This window comes from Grus americana, chromosome 3 (assembly GCF_028858705.1).
Source record: "Grus americana isolate bGruAme1 chromosome 3, bGruAme1.mat, whole genome shotgun sequence".
NCBI classification, from domain to species: domain Eukaryota; kingdom Metazoa; phylum Chordata; class Aves; order Gruiformes; family Gruidae; genus Grus; species Grus americana.
In genome coordinates this window covers 112,434,566-112,453,455 of record NC_072854.1, presented here as the reverse complement: position 1 = coordinate 112,453,455, position 18,890 = coordinate 112,434,566, and the positions used below count along the sequence as shown (strand labels likewise).

Below are 18,890 nucleotides of genomic sequence, written 5' to 3'. Positions count from 1 at the left end.
TATAGTTTTGTGATTTGGATTTAGGATGAGAATAATGTTGATAACACACTGATGTATGTTGTTGCTACTCAATGTTTACAAGTCAAGGACTTTCCAGCTTCTCATACTGCCCCACCAGCGAGGAGGCTGGGGGTGCACAAGAAGCTGGGAGGGGACACAGGCAGGACAGCTGATCCAAACTGGACAAAGGGATATTCCATACCATATGATGTCATGCTCAGTACATAACTTGGGGGAAGCTGGCTGGGGGCTGGGACCATGGCTTAGGAACTAGCTGGGCATCAGTGGTCTGCGGGTGATAAGCAATTGCGCTGTGCATCACTTGTTTTGTATATTCTTTTATCATCATCATTATCATCACTATTATTATTATTAACTTCCTTTTCTGTCATATTAAACTGTCTTTATCTCAACCCACAAGTTTTACATTTTTTTTTTCTGGTTCTCTCCCCTATCCCACTGGGGGAGGGGGCAGAGTGAGCAAAGGGTTGTGGGGTTGTTTTAGCTGCTTGCTGGGTTAAACTACCACAAGATGCTAATGTCCACGAGGACATAAAGCTTAATTGCACATTTTGTAGTCGCATGCCATGTTTTGGGCTGATGCCTTATAGAATGAGAGAGAAGCAGCCAATTGTGCAGAAATTGCCCATTAAACTGTCATGATACATCTTGTTGAATGCCTTCTCCTGGCCAAGGTTCAGGAAATGAATCACAGTTGATCCTGAAATATCAGGTAAAAAAGGTACCAAAACAGTTATGGATTGTTCAGATGCTCCAGCCTTGAATTCTTCGGGGATCATCTAGGAAGACGGAACCTTTCAGCACACACTTCAGGCATGGTAAATTGTTCTTGCTCAAGTTTCTAATCTGCACTGTAATCCCCAACACAGTATTGAAGAATAATAACACCTCTTAAGTAGCAAGGGTCTCCTTTTGACAAAGGAATGCTCTTGATATCTGTTTGTAAGCCCTAGAAGGATACCTGGTGAGAAAACACTAAGCCTTTGATGAAAGACTTCCAAAAACTGGGCCAGCATGAGAACGCTCAGACTCCCTGGTTGTCCACAAGGAGTCCTTCCCAAATGCTCTGACAATATCTGTCATTGACTGGATCTGAAAGGAAGAGGTCCATATACAAAGCTCTTACCTTCCCACATCTGCTCTGGACATGTACAAGCCAGCCATTCTATTATACAATCACAGGTGATGTGATCATTTTTCTTGGGTAAAATACAATTCACAATCCACCAGCTGAGGAAATATGATGGGCTCCCAAGCAAAGGCCCCCCAGTTTCTATAATCTTCCAGGATCAAAGGTCACTATTCCTTTTCTGATACACATTGCAAAAAGATGGATCTTTGGGGAGAGAAGCCAGCCACCTCCCCAGCCATACCTGAAACTATCCCTCTACTAGTTGGACCCAGCATGCAACTGCAGTAGAAAAGATTTTCATGTACCTTTCTCACATCCTATCTTCACTATGCCAGGGAAAAAGGCATGTCTCTCCTGCTGTCAAGTAAGTCAGAAAACCCAAAAACGTTGCTGTAATGCCCATATCCTCCTACTGTGAAAGTACTAAGAGTTTGATCCTAACCATGAACCAATACTGACAATGATCCATTAAAGGGACAGGCCTGATGTCAGAGGCCATAAGCTCAAGAAGTGCAAAAACAGAAGGCATAATTGAGATCCATCACATGACAGGTCAAGTCTATTTCATTCTACCATCATTTGCTTTACCTATGCCTAGGCAAAGCTTGTGCCATCTATCCATCAGAGAATAGCAGTCTCCAGTCATACTTAGTCTTCAGTTACAACCTTGTATCTCTCTCTTCTGACATGATCTCAGGGGCCCAGAACTGCGATAGCATCACCACTCAGCATGAAGTGTACTTAGGGGGATCTAAAATGGCAAGGGAAGGCAGAGGACTACTGACAAACACTTTTTGATGGCTTTTTGATAGATACCAATATTAAGAACTAGACACTTCCCATGGATCTAGAGCCACAGTGTGTGACCAAGTATGATCTTGGCAACCTTCACCGCCATGGGGAGTAGGTCCAGGAAGAACAGGCTCACTATCCCATCAGCTTCTGGGCCCAGCTAAGATCACCAGCTAAGTAAGAGTGAAACTGCTGCAGACAGACGATGGAGTAATCCCCTTTTTGCCCCAAGGCAGGTGACTATTTAGATGCTGCAGAGCGTCAGCTGTAGTCCTGAGTGTTAGTAATGTTATTTTCATGCGTTAAGGAAGATTATGATCTTCCCAGTCCCAGCTGGTAGGGGAAAGGACAGTAGTGTGATTACTTAATTGAGGCAAACGAGAGATAATCATGGTGGCTAACAAGTGCAAAAAAGAGAAAAAAAACCCCAACAATTACACAGGGGCAAGGGTGTGAGTAGGAGAATTGCAAAACTAGGAGACAGAGAGGAGAGAATTCATACGAAGACAGAAAACGCCATAAGCCAGGCTAGGGGGTGGATAGAGAGAGAGAGAGAGAGAGAGATACAGCTCTGAGTGGTGGGAGAGGACTGGGGTTTTTTGTTGTTTTTTTGTAAACAACAATATGGAGAAGGAAGGATGGGGGGTGGGTGGAAAAGTCATGGGGTCACTGAGATGAAGTATCTGCATTGCCTTCCACCCCTAAAACTTTTTCCTGTGGCAATGATGAAACAAGTCTGAAGATAGCAGATGCAGTTGCTTTTTCCTTCATGCAACAGTTAAGCTGTGCTGCACAATGTTGGTGAGGACCATAGGTGTATTTCACCCTTCTCCCTTTCCTATCCTTCATTAGTGTGCTTAGACAGATAATATCAGATGCTGATGGTGGCAGAGCTGAAGAAAAAGATTGCAAACTCCGGGGCATGGACCACTTGGAGCAAGGAGGACAGCAGCAGCGACCAGCTCCCTGTTGTCTGACCCCATTTACAAAGGAGCAAGAAAAGAGGGGCTGACCCAGTACAGCTCTTCTTACATTCATGTCTGGCCTCTTTCTAAAGCCAAAAACATCCAATGATATCCAGCATCCTGCAAAGCCAGAAGACACACATCAGGAGAAGTTAGAGAGATAATACATCAGAATGCATACAGCGAGGGATGAGGGAGAAGTCAGAATGATCTTATTATTGGATGCTCACATGCAGCGTTTATGCATCATTCTCCACTTGATAGAATGATAGAAGTGGGAGAGGAAGGATTTTACCAAAACTTCATGCTACTGCAAAAGAAGCCAAAGCTTTACTTGGTGCACGGAGATGGGAGCAATCAAAACTGCATTGCCACTGGATAAAACAGAGGGAAAGTCTTAGGAACAGAACATTGTAACTGCAGTTTATCACTTCATGGGCTACGTACATCTTGAATATGCAATGTTGGCAAGTCCCCACCTCACAAAGGTACAATTGGACAAGGTTCAGAAGAGGACACAAACCAAAGGTGTGGAAAGGTTTCCTTCTGGGCAAAAAGCAAGTAAGTAGACTAGGATCCTTCAGTCTGGGCAAAAGAGTAACTGAAGAGCAATATCATAGAGGTCTGTAAGATTCTGTGTAGCTGGGACGCAGGAGAGGGACCAGCGTTCACAGTTTTGTCTGAGATGTAAGGGGCATTAAATAAGGCTGGCAGGTGACAAGTTTAGAACAAACAGAAAAAAGTAGTTCTTCCCACAGCAAGCACCGAAGCTGTGGTGCCTCCCTGTCACATGGTGGATGCTAAAGGTTTACATGAAATCAGGAGGAGACTGGACAAATTCATGGAAGACAAATTAATTGAGGGCTATGAAATACAGAGACGTTTTTGGTTTAGGAGATTCTTGAGCCTCAGGGATCCTTGAGCTTTGAGAGTTTTCTGGGGAAATGTCACTGAATGCTCATTCTCTTATAATCGTCCCACAACCAACACTGTGGAAAGATACATGCTACTAGGCCAGGCAAATCTTTTCTCCAGCCCAGTGAAGCTGGGTAGCTATAATCATCATAATTTCTCTCAAAAAGGAGAACTCAGAGATTGACTAGAGCTGGGTAGCTATATGAAACACCAAACCTGTCAAGCTACAGGACAGCAGAGTCATAATCCTCACCTGGTGATCAGCATACATCTTAGATTGAAATATATTAAAGAGCTAAGAAGGGAAATGGTGAATTGTAACATCAAATTATATTCATATATGTTTTATTCTGTTTTCTTATTTCTAATCTTGTTGTTCCAATTTTTAAATAAATCATTACTTTAATATATTAGTAGACATATTTCCCCCCTTTTCCTTAATTTCCCTGAGGGTCTGGAACTGGTGACAAATTCAGATGCCATCTGATATCCTTTTTAATCTTTCACAGTAATAAATCCAGATAAATCAATATAAAGATAAATCAATATAAAGACATCTCTGGAGCTGAGACGTTTGGAGAATTTGCTGGCTGGAATAGGCCTCCAAGTCAAGTCAGAAGAATCACTGTTTGGTGGCAAGGTGCCAGACTTTTGTGGGGAGTTCCCTTTTGGAGGGAGATGCACCTGCAAGAAACTGAAGGCAGAGAGGCAATTCACAGCTTCAAACAAATCCCCTACTGTGAAATTGCTGTTCGTGATTTGTACTGCACTAAAATTGTCTGGCAACATCTCCTTCCATTTCCATCTCAAGCGTGGCTTTTCAGTACTGTTAGGACACAATTACTTTAAACTGGAATAGAATATAGGAGGATGTAGGTTCAAAAGAAGCTTTGGAGATCCCCAATCCAACCATCTGCTCAAACTGGGGCTAACTGCAAAGTCAGATCAGGTTCCTCATCCAGTTGACTTTTGGAAATCCCCAAAGATGGAAATTCTACAGTTCCATACTTTAATGTGCTGGTTTTAGCTGGGATAGAGTTAATTTTCTTCACAGTAGCTAGTATGGGGCTGTTCTGGATTTGAGCTGAAAACATGTTTTTGTTATTGCTGAGCAGCGCTTACACAGAGCCAAGGCCTTTTCTGCCCCTCACATCGCCCCGCCAGCGAGTAGGCTGGGGGTGCACAAGGAGTTGGGAGGGGGCATAGCTGGGACAGCTGACCCCAACTAACCAAAGCGATGTTCCATACAGTATGACGTCATGCTCAGCATATAAAGCTGGGGGAAAAAGGAAGGAAGGGGGGCATGTTTGAAGCGATGGCATTTGTCTTCCCAAGTAACTGTTATGTTGTGATGGAACCCTGCTTACCTGAGGATGGCTGAACACCTGCCTGCCCATGGGAAGTGGTGAATGAATTCCTTGTCTTGCTTTGCTTGCGTGCGTGGCTTTTGCTTTACCTATTAAACTGTCTTTATCTCAGCCCACGATTTTTCTCACTCTTACTCTTCTGATTCTCTCCCTCATCCCACCGGTGGGGAGGGAGCTAGCAGCTGTGTGGGGCTCAGCTGCCGGCTTGGGTTAAACCATGACACTTAAGAACTCTCATTCTGATTTCCCCTCCCATATTTAGTCACAATTTCCCTTGCTGCCTCTGAGAAAAGTCTGCCTCTATTCTCCCTAGAACTGTCCTTGAGGCAGTAGAAGACAGCAATCAGATCCCCTCTTTCTTTGACTTTTCTTCTCCAGACTAAACAAATCCAGCTCCCTCAGCATCTCCTCAGTCCACCTCCATCCCTCTGTAGCCCTCCATCTTAGTGGCAAATGTTATTTTTCAACTGTACTATCCAGAAAGTATTTGTCCTTTTTTTTTTTTTTTTAAACTTTTTTAAAAAGTTGTGGTTGCACTGTTGGAGAGAGTTTGCTAGAACACCCTCCTATGATTTTCCCACTCATTTGATGCACTATCAACAGGAGCAGGCACTCATATAAGACTGCACAGATCTGTTAATAAAATGTTGTTTTCATCACTCTGGCTTTAATGTACAGAGAAAAACACTGTGATAAAAAAGGGACACAGAATCTAGTTGCCTCAGTTATACTGTGTTAGTTGAGCTGCTGTAACTGATCACATATATGCTGACAGCAAACAGTGAACGGGAGAAAAAAATGTTAAGATGAATATTAAAGAAAGAGATAGTAATCGCTAAGGTCCAAATGAGTCTGCAAGAAAACAAAGAGGTTGGTGTGCACTGTTCAGTTGTTGGCATAGCCTCTTTGCAGACTTTGGCAAGCTGTGCTAAAATTCCGTCACATTTGGAGTATCTCAAAAGTTTTGTGTTTTAATGAAAGCCAAAAGTACTCTGTTGCTTGGGAAGAGCTTTCTGGTCTGGAGTACAGGATTATTTTGGACAGGGTGGTGGGAGGAGAAGAAAAAACTTCTGAGATGTTGAAGAACTGTACAGTCCAACCTTTTTCTCCTGGTCCTAGGAAAGGTATTCCTCAGCCAGATATGAACATGTGCATGGAAATGTCAGAAAATCCAAATGCCAATCCGGAGTGCCATGCATCAGACTGGTAACAAAGAAAGGCTCCTACCTGATAGTCTGGCTTGGTGAAGTAGTCTAGGCTTGCAATATGATCCAGAAAAAGGTGGAACTCTGAAGGCATGTGTTTTAGCAGCATTCGGTGTTCATACTTTTCTTTTATCATGCCAACCTGCTCCTGGAAAAAAGAAAATATCTCAGAGCCAAGAATATCTTCTATTACTTCATATTTGTACAGTCTTATAATTCCTGGAATACCATCTAGTCTTATCATTCCTGGAACACAGCCTCTTCTTAGACCCACCACTGTGTCTACACACTTCTCCTGTTTGGTATCCCTAGCAAAGCCATGTTGATCACTGCAGGCAAAGGTCAAAGGGGAATCCCGAGCCAGAAACACTCTTCAGAAGCTGTCCCTTTAGCAGAGCCTTCCGCACAGGTGACCTATTTCTTTCCATGGATTTTATTCTCTAGCATGAAGTATTTCCAAGACAACATGAACAGTTAGCTTTATTCTGTTTAACTTTCCAGTTGCAATTCCCATTTGGCTTGTTTGGCATGGCAAAGTGTTACCCTCCCACCCTTCTAAACGCTCTGTTTATTTGTCAAAAGGAAAGCTCAGCCTTTCCATTTCTGTTGTTTGCTTTGCAAGAATAAAGTCAAAGTTGCTTGATCAAATATGATTAACAATGTGCAGGAAAAAATGTCTAGCTACTCCAAACAAGACAAGCTCTACACTGAGCGTAAGAACACCCAAAAGCAGGTTAGCATCTTGCAGCAAGATCTGTGAAAAGCAGATTCTGGCTTTACTTCAGCAAAAAGCTGCACTGAGCTGCAGGGGGAATAATAAGTCATAATAATAAAAATGTAGCATCCAATCTTAAGCACCCATGCTAGGTTTCCTACCTTATCTTTGATCTTTCGCCATGGAAGCTGACCAACTGCAAACTCCACCAACATGTAAAAGAGGGACCAGAGATCATCATGTCTACCCATCTCCTGGAGAAAAGAGAGACGAAGACTGAGGAGCAAAGTTCCATGCTGCTCAGTACTCCAGGTGTGCTCTCCAGGTGAGCTACCTCATTTTAAAAAGCAAGAAGAGAAGTCATACCTCCCATTCAATGATTAAAGAAGCCAGATTAAAGACTAAAGATGCAGTATTAAGCATTTATTAAACTTGGCAATGTCAATATAGTCACCTGAATAGTTGTTTTCCTTTTTGTGAATATATTAGGAAAGAGTGTTTTATCTATACAATGAAGCACAAGTTTTCCATAGGACTCTCTCTCAGTATATAGAAATGGAATATTTATTAATGGGATGTGGAATAACCTAGATTAAGGAAAAAACTGCACCAAACTATGTGTAGAAAGTCTTTTTTATTATTAAGTTAAATATAATTCAAACTGTTTTCACAAGACAGCATTTACTCAAGCGCTTTTGCAAAACACTCATCATCAAGCACCACCACAGTTTATGGATTTATAACATTTCCACATACCACTCTCCTCCTGGCCTAGTAAATGGGAAACTGAAACATGGGGATTAAGGCTGAAGTTGTCAAAGCACATGAAAGCATTTTTAGTGCTCAACATCCAATGTCTAGAACATGATTTCTCAGAATAGCATGCATTATACAGCAATTTTTGTGTCTAAATATACCTTCAGCTGATGCCAGCTACAGCTGACACTATTCAGCTCTTCCAAAAATTATAGCTCAGGTTTCTCCGTGTCTCCCAGGAAACAGAATGGATTCATGATGGCATTCAACTGCCCTCCCCACATCACACTTTCCACCGTCTGCAGACAATAACTTCTTTCCCTAAAAAAACTTGAAACTTCCTCATATGTCACAGACTCATCCCAAATAAGGCCAGAAACCTGGAGGAGGGCTGATAGTTTCCATCTGGCAAGCACTTAGCAGCAGAACCAGAGGACTTATGGTTTACTGTCTACACAGGAACATTACTGAAATAGGACGAGTGTTTTGAGAAGAATGTTGGATGAGACTTCTGGAAGCACTTAGAATGAAACAGGCCAGATAGTATGTAAATAATGGCTCTTTTCAGGGAAAAAAACCCCTAGCTTTCACTAGGTGGCTCTTTACCCGATGGCATGATATTAAAAATTCCAGGTGGAGAATGGATTTGGGGACCTGGCACTTGGTAATTCACAGCCAACTTCTGCTAGAAACTAGCAACAAGCAGCATGGCACTTAACCTGATTTCCACTTTAATGTGTTTGTGGGGTCTTTTTTCCCCTTAAAAGTGTCTGATAAAGCAATAGTTACAATTATTAAGGCTGCCAACCAGAGAGGATCCAATAACTGAATCATAATTTTGATTTTACAGTCAACAGCCTTAACCACCTGATTCATCTGATATACTAACTTCTGTAGGTAACAAACCAGAACTCGCACCTCTCCTCTGCTCCTGAAAACAGGTTTTTGAGGAGAAATAACCTTGCTCTTAATTCCTTATAACCCAAAAATACTCACTCGGTTTTTGTGTGCATTCACCGAAGCGTAGCGAACCGTTCCTCGAAAACCAGCAACATTGCGAGGCTGAAGGGAGACAACAGAAAATCTCAGAGACAGAGCAGATTAATAAATCCCCTGTGCAGCTAACTCCCGAGAACTTCTTGTCTATACTGTTATTCCATATGTACCCAAAGCTTTTATTGCCTTCATCTGCTCTAGCAGCCCGCTAAACAGACAGCATTCTCCAATTCTGCATTTCTCGAAAATCTTATTTTACAGAGAGGCAAGGTGGTTACAGTGATAGGTTAGAGTAGTAATAGTCTAGGCACAGAGTTAAGAACATTATCCAAGATCATATTTTCCTTCTTAAACTCCAGGTCAAGGAAAAAGCTAGTAAAGAAGTGCAAGTGCAAAACTGAGTCATGAATAATGTAAGCTAAGCAAAGCCTGAGGGCAGCCTGGTCAGGACAAGAGTGGGGATCCCCTACTCTGACACAGGGCAGATGACCATACACGTTTGCTCACACTGCTTGTCAACATCCTCTGTAAGACTTAAACAAATTAAGAACCTCTGACTTTCAGAGTTCTTGCTGTTTTCCACATTCTTCCCAGTATATCCTAAACCATGTATCTCTATTTTCTCTTTCTCTGATTCTCTTGCTCTTCGCATCCTGGGGAAGTGAAGGTTTGATATAGCGGCCTTGGGAAGAAGGCAGTCCTTCTGTGACTATTCCTCTGAGCTGGAGGTTTTCTGTGTTCTGGGGGCTGAGTAACACTTCCAACTCTTTCCACTGCTGCCTCCACAAGAACATTAGGCCATGTGAGTTCACTTACTGAAGATGTCATTGTTCTGAAAAAAATGCATTTAAATAATGACATCCACCAAATCCTTTCAGCTTAGCTAGAAGCACCAGAGTTAACGGCAGTGCTTTCAAAATTCATGTAGCAAACCCAGGTTCAGGCCCAGACATCTTCCATCATAAGGCTAAGCTTGTGCAAAGAACTAAACATACGCATAATTAAAGATCAAACTCTTGCAGAAATTTGAGCACATTAATACCAACTCTAATTGGGTAACTTGTCCCACTTAGGTCAGTTGATTCATGTTTGTTCTTTCAGCTGTGCCTATGCTTTCAGAACTAAGCCTAAAACTCTCTACTTTTATTCTAGGGCACCCTTCTGTCAGTTTAAATACATACAATTCAGTTGCTTCCTTTTGGGTACAGGAAAGTTGCTCTGAGTTTCAATACTCTCAGAAAGAATAAAACTTCAAATGTTTTTTTAAACAAGTTCACCAACACCATCTCACTAACACACACCTGAATGCTGTATAATGCAGCTCTTAAGTTATAGTGACTCCAAGCAAAAAAAAAGCTACAAGTCTAACTTACAACTCCTTTACGTTAATCAAATACTCCACAAGAAGAATCCATGTGCATATCCCATGCACATAATACAGCATTTAATCTTGCAGTACCCCAGCCTGAGCTATAATTTACTTAATTAGCAGCAGGTAATAGTTGAGATATTATATTCATGATCATGTACTTCATTCCTCCGGGAGCATACCTTTAGGATTCCCACTGCCAAATGACTGCAAAATATTTTTCAGAATTCCAGTAAATTCACTGATCTGAGTTCCTGAAAAGCAGAATACTGGCCGCTGGAATATATCTGTTGGAATCAGCCATCACCGCGAATGTCCTCTACATATTCAAAAGCAAGAAGACGTTTCCATTTGCCATTATGAGTGGAAGCTAGTGTGTTTGGATACTTTCCATGAGCCATAAAATAAGAGCGCATTGTGAACAATTCTAGTGTGTAGCACGTAATGTTTTCAGAACAAATATGGTTCAATGCTGGCAGTCCATGGGAGTTTGTCTTTCATGTTCTTTCCCTACTTCAATGTCTTCTGTTACCAACTATGTATGTACTGAACCAGGTACCACGTGTGCTGGTTTCAGTATGGTTGGCAATGTCTCTGAAAATCTTTTTAGATCAATAGTTACTATTTCTGGCAGACAGGCTATCTTTGCAGTCTTTAATTAGATCTATTCTGAAACCAACACTAGGCAGTTTGGAAATGTATTCCACTCCTCTGTCAGAAACAAAGCAAAAGCCCAGCCATCTTTTAACCGTGCATCTGTCCTACAGCCAACATGAAAGTTCGCCAAGCCAGTCCTGTAGCTGAACCCAAAGGGCTTGCTCTCCAGTCCTCTCTTGTGGTACCCCAGCAAAGGCAGAGCACTGCAACTGAGCAAGAGTTTGCAATTGTTTTGTCAGGACGTTTAGAGCTTTGAACAAAATGGGCAGATGCTAACTGTGTTAATAGCATCTTTTTCTCATAAAGGTTTCACCTCTTTTAACCATATTTCACTGCCCTGCCAGTCACAAGGCAATTAGTCATGCCTTTAGACTGTGTCACTAATCACTGCAATCAAATATTTCCATGGCTGTGGAGATACTTTGTTTTTCATCCAAACAGGTCCTGCCTGAGCATTTATTGTAGCACATGGTGTATCCCCAACTATTATTGACTTTTCTTCCGAATTTATCAACATTAATTTTCCAGATGATTTCTTTACACGCTTCATTTCTTCCAGTTAATAAATTTCATCCCACCACTGCATTGCCCAGCAGTGGTAAAGAGCCTGGATAAAGCATCCTTGCTGTCTAGATCAGTCCACATTGGTCCACATTTGACACAGAACTGAAATTGTAACAGTTAGGGGCTTCAGACTATGGAATCATATATAACCCAACTGATATGAATCCCAAAAATGATAAGAAGGTAATAAGCTAGCAAGCTGAAATACAATTTGAAACCACACATGATTTATTTTTTAATTTTTCCACATCAGTATTACTATAAAAAAATGTTACGCAGGGTAAAGCAAATCTCTTCCTGCATTCAGATTGTGTCTAGCACAAAGCTAAAGTAATTTATTACACAGAGCTGTCAGGGCAATGACAGAGATATGAAGTATATTGCATTGTGTTAGAAGCTTGGTTTAAAATGAGTTTTAGCTTGGGAGAATGTGTCAGATCACTACCACAGAGCAAAAATTATACTCTGTGTTCCTTTCAATATATTAGCAATGTACACTGCCTCACAGACAAAGACAGAATTAGGTAACAAAACCCTATACGAAGTGGATGCATTGTTCCAAACTGTGCTCTTTGCACCCATCAGCTTTTCATCATTCTCCAGTTCAAACACTCACGATCATTTGTGTTTCAAGCGCCAACAGTGTCTCCCTTATGATTCACATGCAGTCTGTCTTTCCTGTATATGCTCCCTTTATTTCAGGAGTGCTGGTATTTCCTCATTAATCTTAATCCCTGCTCCTTACACCACGTTCATACATAGAGATTAAAATTTTTCCTCTTGCCTCACTGGTCCCTAGATTGATATTTTGAATGTCCCAGTTTCCAGCTTCCTTCCTAAAAACTTATATTTGGATGCACTATTTTCCTCCTGCTCTTTCTCATGCCTGTGGTACTCTCATGGAACATGATCGCTGGTTCCTCCTCAACTTTGTGGAAGCCTGTGCAAACAGCTCAGGAGATCCACCACCTTTGTCCCTGGCATGCCTGCTGTCATCTAGGATCATTAACCCACCTCTCCTGGAAACAGGAAAAGGATTTCCAGCAGTAAGAAAATGAAAAGAAAGTTAGTGCAGATCGAAGAGAAGGTGGTAAAGAGAGAGAGGAAATGCCACAGATCATGGGAAGCACCTGGAGATACATCTTGGATTGAAATGACTTGTTGGAAAAGTTGTGATAAGAAGGAAAAGTGAAAGGAAGCTTTAACTGAAGTAAAAGGAAGTATCTCTGTGACTTCTAGGAATCTCCTGCTTCCATCAGTTAGACTCATGGGGAGATGCAGTGATATGCATCTCCACCTCTTCTCTGGAGACAAATTCTGCACCTCTTATATATGTTTTGACTTGCTTATTTAAACAGCAGCACTTTGTAGAATCATTAATGACAGCACCATATTTTATCCCAATGAGGAGTCAGAAATGAATAGTAGAAGCTGGAGCCAAAAATTAAGATGAGAGAACTCCCCTCCCCTTGCCTCTGAAACCACAAAAGTGCCAAAATCACAGTCTCTAGCACCACCCAAATGTCTGCCAGCCCCTGAGGCAGAATCCCAAGTGTTCTAGGCCTCTGCATCACATTTAGGTAGCTGTCACGATCCTGCTGAAAAACAAACATATCATGAAGGAAAAAAGAAAACCAGGTGTAATTCGGACTTCCATATATAACAAAAGCACAAAACAAAATGAAAACCCAGAAGCATGGTGATGGCTCACTCACAACTCATAGCAGAGATGGTTACGAGCAGCGGATGGGAAGCCAACGCATCAAACACAGCCTCAAAAGAAGAGCCCAAAAGAACTGTAAAACAGAGAGAAACCCAAAGAAAAACATGAAAAAAACAACAAAATGAGAAAAAAATTAAACAGAAATAAATTAAAAAACCAATTCAACATTGCATCCCTCCAGAAACCTGAGTCTCTTGTTTAGCTGTTGCCATCTTCCAGCATCCTTCCCAGGGCTGTTGGCGCACGCTGTATTTAGTTTCATTTAGACACAAAGCCTTGAGTGAGCTTTCATGGTCTGTGAGTGCTCTGTAAAGTGGTGAGAGGGGTCCCTCTAGAGACTAACTTCCCCCTGCTCACATATCACACCTAATAGTATCAAAACCAAAGTTGAAAGCAGAGATGCATACATCCTAACCACAGGTCAGTTGTATGCTTCTACCGTGATTTTCCTTCCTAAAATTATCTGATACCCACACCTCCCTTCCTCCCCCAATCAAACGGATCTAATAACCAGCAAGGGGATTTGCTCTTTTTCATCTCTTGCCCTTTTCACTTAGAGCAAGTTCTAACGTTAGCATGTAAGTTTCTAAAAATGAACAGAGATATCCCCTTCCCCTTTTGAATTGTCATGGTTCCAAGATATTTGGCTTTTTCTGCAATCACCACCTTCCTTTCTCACCAGCAAACTCCATACAATCACTGGCTTGCCAACTTTACAGGCTTCGCAGCTGCCAACTTCAGGCATCTTCCCCTTTCTAGTGCTCCACCTAGAAATAGCAGGGTCTCCGCTGCCTGTGGTGGGATGCAGCATGGAGGTTTGAAAGGGAGCAGAATGAAAGTCAGTGCTGCTTTTAGGCCACGTGAGCAGTCACTGTATCTTAAGATGTGAATTGCACAGTATGGAAACATGAGTGCCACCCTGATCAGAGGAAAGAGTTAATATTATAATATATTATATAACCTTAATTCAGTAAACTGAGGAAAGACCTCGGCTGAGAGATACTTATTCCAACAGAAATCAACTAGTCAAAAGCAATCAACCCAATGGAGTTTCTTATTTGAGCCTCAGTACTCAGTATTCCTCTTCCCTAAAAATGTGCAAGTTCTAATTCCGTAGATTTTGCACAAAATTTAGTTTTGAGAAAGTTACTTAATAGTCTCTTATTATTCTTTCCAAAACAAAAGACCCAAAGGAGATGAGTTAAAATGCCATCTTTCCTTCTTTACTTTAGAAGAATTCAAAATTTCCAATGGATTTTAGTATCAGAAAAAAACAAGGTAATAATTCTGTCTTTCTGAATAGCATGTGCCAACAATCTCATCATGCGATTCCTGTGCCAGAACTTGTGCTGGAGAAGAGGATGCTTTTCTCACATTAGAAACAGATAAGAATTAACATTATTTTATCAGAAGCTTATTCCAGCTGTAATCCTATTATTCAATTATCATTCCATTATTAACAAGAGAATTTTGGCCTCAGAGCTGCACTTGTTTCTTACACGCATGGTCCCACAGGGGAACAAGTAGCACAGAACATCCCCATGGAAAGCATAGGGAGTGCTAAGTAAGAAAGACGAGTTTTTCATGCGCTGTAACACAGAGCAGGGGAACCACTGAAATGGAAATGCTTTGGAGACTGTTGTGGAGTGTTAGTCACATGTCATCTGGGATTTACTACTCATAATGCTTTCCTGGAGTCAGATGGAGAAGATGGTCCTTTTCTATCAAAACGAAGAAGACAAAAGACAGTCGTGGCACTCACTGAGATGCAGCAAAGCTAAGTTCAAATCTCTCCACCCCTTGGACAGACATGAAAGCCACACCTCCCTACTTCCAGTGTACACCCCCTAAGCCACAGGGTGCTTTGAGATGCAAGTCTAAGAACATCCATGTTGAAAAGGATCCCTTTTGCATAGAATAATTGAATATTTATTACCAAGAGAGAGAAAGTGAATGACAGGCACTCTGTAACCTGGCAGCAAATGCACTTACCTGATGGAGGGGAGACTTGACCTGCAATCCAACTCAACATTCACTTGCCCAAGGAGTGAAGCCCCTGTTCCCTCACCACTGGACACAGTAAGAGTTTTCTGTTCCTCTCTCTGTAGTCCAGTGGGAAAAATAATCAGAGCTTCAAGTGGAACAGCATCGACCAGAAGGAATGACACATTCAGATGTATTGTATCCCCCCTGCAGCTTGGCAGTAAAGGCACTCGGAAATGGAAAATGGGATCTCAGTTCCCTGCAGGCATATATGGGATTTGAGCCTGAGTTGTCCTTCCTTTTCCCTCACTGCCATAGCACAACAGCTCTAACCAGAGAGCTGCTACATAAAGTAAAACCAACAACCTGATATAGATGATCTGAGGTCACCCTCACTGAACCAGGGCTTCCAGGGGAGGCAAGCAGAGAAACAGCTAGTTATAAGAAGATACAAGAGTCCCTGCTTGCTAAGAGATTTTCAAATCCATCAGCTAGTCTGCTTTTCATACATTTAATTTCAACTGCACTGGCTTTCTGTAGTTGTAATGTTTTAAATCAGAACATGAACTCCTTTCTCAAGTCCAAATTTGCTACTCCAACAATGAAAGTAACAAGAACCTCTGCATAATTTTCACAATGACCTGTTTTATAACTAACCCATTCCCAAAGAAACAGCATTTCTATAATATATTAAACATGCAATATTTTTAAAGACATAGGTCCATTTTTTTCCTTTTCCTCATCTCTGTGCAAACCAATATGACTATGCTGTGCTTTTCCCTTTTCTCCAATTACCTTTTTACAATACAAAGTTTGAGACAAAAATGATCTCTTCCTAAGCTAATATAGTACTCCAAGTACTGCAGCTCCACAAATCTGTTTATTCTACTGCAAAATGTTCATGTCCTACATAACATTACAGTTTTAAATATATTTCAACTACAAAGTAAGTATAAAAGCTACTGGGCTTCTATGTTTGAATATTTGGGGTCTTAGGATGTAGGAGTTAATATCCTTCATTTTATTTTATAGCTCATTTTCCAGTGGGGGGAAAACTACTTAGTAGAAAAACATACCATACTCTCCTCTTCCAATACCTTGTTCACTGCAGCGAAGTTTATTTTTAACACTATGCACAGACATTTAGAAAGTAAAATACCTTTTTCTCAATTAGCTGACACATTTCTGCAGCCTTCATCATGCTCGTCTAAACAGGCTATGCACTGTTCTGCCTACAACATCTTCTCTCTGCCCACTGACTCACAGAGCCGCCCTCGCACATGTACAGTATCTTCAGCAAGGCACTGCAAACTACTGCAGTGCAGTCTGAGCCACGAGGAGACCGAGATCTAATCAATGGGCTGCAGCTGACTAAGCTTAAAAAAAAAAAATGCTTGCTGAGCATAACAGCCCAGTGTCAGATCCTGCAACGGGAGAGAGACTCCAGGAAAAAAACATAGCCTCTCCTCTATTTTCAAATAAATAATTAAGACCAAGCTGCTAAATCTTCGACCACTTTCAATTATTATTTGTGGAGCCACAGGGAACATGTTTCTGAAGGCAGGGTGTCACAGACAGAAGAAAAGTAGAATGCTTTCTGTACTGCACAAAACTAGCAGACCCTGAACAAAGACCAGTAATGATCAAGGAGTTACTGTCCAAAACCTGACCTACATTAGCACAGACCTTCATTACTCAGAACACCTCCACTATACAAGCATATGTTGTTCATCACATTATCTGTATAACATTTTTTACATCTATTTTTCCCTCCAAGTTCAAATTTTCTTCTCAGCCTTAGTTCTCTGTATCAAACACATTCTATTAGTCCAGCTCTCTGCTCTAAAAATTAATGCAAGATGAAAATTTTGACTTGCGCACTTTCTATAGAAGATATTTCCACAAATTAAGAAAAAAAAACCACCACACAAAAAACTTTTCAATTAATTCTCTAATGGCTTAGCTCTGTTATCCCGAGATGTGCATCAACACTGGCTGCTTATAGTGCTGCATAGCAAAGGTGGGTTGTACAACCAGGACATCACAGTGAATAAAACCGCTCATGTCTCTATCTGAACCATGGCAGAAGGTTGCATCTAGAGGAAGTAATAGTTAAATCCCTAAAAAAGCTCTCTGCATCCTGGGGATTGACCCCCAAAATGGACTTTTTCATGGAAGAAAAAAAAAAATTACAAAGAGAAAACTAGACTTGTTTCTCAGAAGAGTACCCTCTGCATCTGAAAGCACTCATTAACTAGGGCTGAACTAACAGATTCTCTCCATAAGCCATCTCTTCTTAAGCAGATCTCCAAGCCTTCCATGACTGAGAAACACATGGCTTGAACTGCCCACTTCAAACCCACTTGGATGGGAACCCTTGTGCTGATAACAAAGTATGTAACACATCAGCATAACCACAGAAAAAAACTATGCTTCCTTGCCACTAAAGTTATACAATAGCACAAATCCTGGGAAGATCCTATGGAGAAAAAGGTATTGTGGGGTGTGGGAAGGTGCAGAACGTAAGCTTGAAAAACAAGGACAGTGGCCTTGGATGAGGCAATGGGATTGCTTTGGGAATTAAAGGAAGGAAAAACTGCTTCCTATATATCAGTAGTCTGGACAAAGGTCAGACTGGTCCAAGACAACGCTGCCCCCAAGCTACTTATATTTCCAAATTTTCTTCTCCAATGAGGCAAAAATGGGGTGCAAATGTTCTGCAGGAAGACTATTGATATTGAAGAGAACATCAGTTCTTTCTTTTACCTCCATTTTCTAAATGTTTCTGAACAAATTTTATATTTACCCATTTTCCTGCTGCTGCCCACATGCAACCACAAAGTGAAGCCACTGAAAAAAATCTCAGAGGAGAAGGGTTAAAATGCAAAGCACCCTAAAAGGAAGCTCTTTTAATAGTAGATGGCAGAGATGGCCTACATCCACAACTCCTGCTAGCATCACACTATGACCAATACACAAAGAGACATGTTCTTTGCAAGAACAAGGCCAACAGGTACTCGGTCCACCTCAGATCAATCTAAAGGTTTCTCTCAGGTATGCTATGAGAACGCTGAAAAGCCACCCCCATCTCATCAAGGGTCACAACAGTGATCTCCGATTTGTCCTGTATTCCTCTCCTGATGACTTCTGTTTGAGCATGTTCTTGAAAGCTGTTGAGTATCAAACCCAGGTTTGCATGAAGCTATGCCGTAACATCAAGGTCTCATTTATCAGTGATACCTGTCAGCTCAGAGGCCACTATCATATATGTGAAATTAAAACTATTCTCCACACACACACCCCTGCAAACACACACCATGAACATCACCTTTTATCAACACAGAATTTCACCTGCCAGTTTATAGCCCGCCTCCCCCATTGTCTATAGTTGGCCCTTACCTTTACCACAGCACGCTGTCCCATCACTGCTATTTAGAGCAGTCTCTGACCTGCACACACGCGCTGTGTCACTGTATTACAATCCATGCTGACTGCCTGTGGCAGCCAGTGATGCCTGATGAATAAATGCATCCTTTTATTGGTTTAAATTTATCACCTGTTTCACTGAGTATCTTGTTCCAATGTAACCAAAGAGGACAGAGGCTCTCTAATTTGCTTCTCAAGACTTTACAGTATTCTACAGACTTTTATAAAATTCCTTTTATTCATCTTCCTGCCCAGGTTATAAACACAATCTTTTCAATTCCTCTTCAGCTGAGTTTGTCATTAC

The 18,890-nt window shown here is 41.4% G+C and overlaps 1 protein-coding gene across 4 annotated transcripts in view; it reads right to left on the bottom strand.

Annotated features, from left to right (window-relative positions):
- Nucleotides 1-18,890, bottom strand: part of TTBK1 (tau tubulin kinase 1) — a 121,993-nt gene that overhangs the window by 50,824 nt on the left and 52,279 nt on the right. For all 4 annotated transcript variants that reach the window (XM_054821847.1, XM_054821845.1, XM_054821846.1 and 1 more), the window contains 3 exons: nucleotides 8,865-8,930; nucleotides 7,274-7,366; nucleotides 6,420-6,545 (listed from right to left, as the gene is read on the bottom strand). In XM_054821847.1, coding sequence (XP_054677822.1) covers nucleotides 6,420-6,545; nucleotides 7,274-7,366; nucleotides 8,865-8,930 — 285 coding nt within the window. The remainder of the gene's footprint in view (nucleotides 1-6,419; nucleotides 6,546-7,273; nucleotides 7,367-8,864; nucleotides 8,931-18,890) is intronic.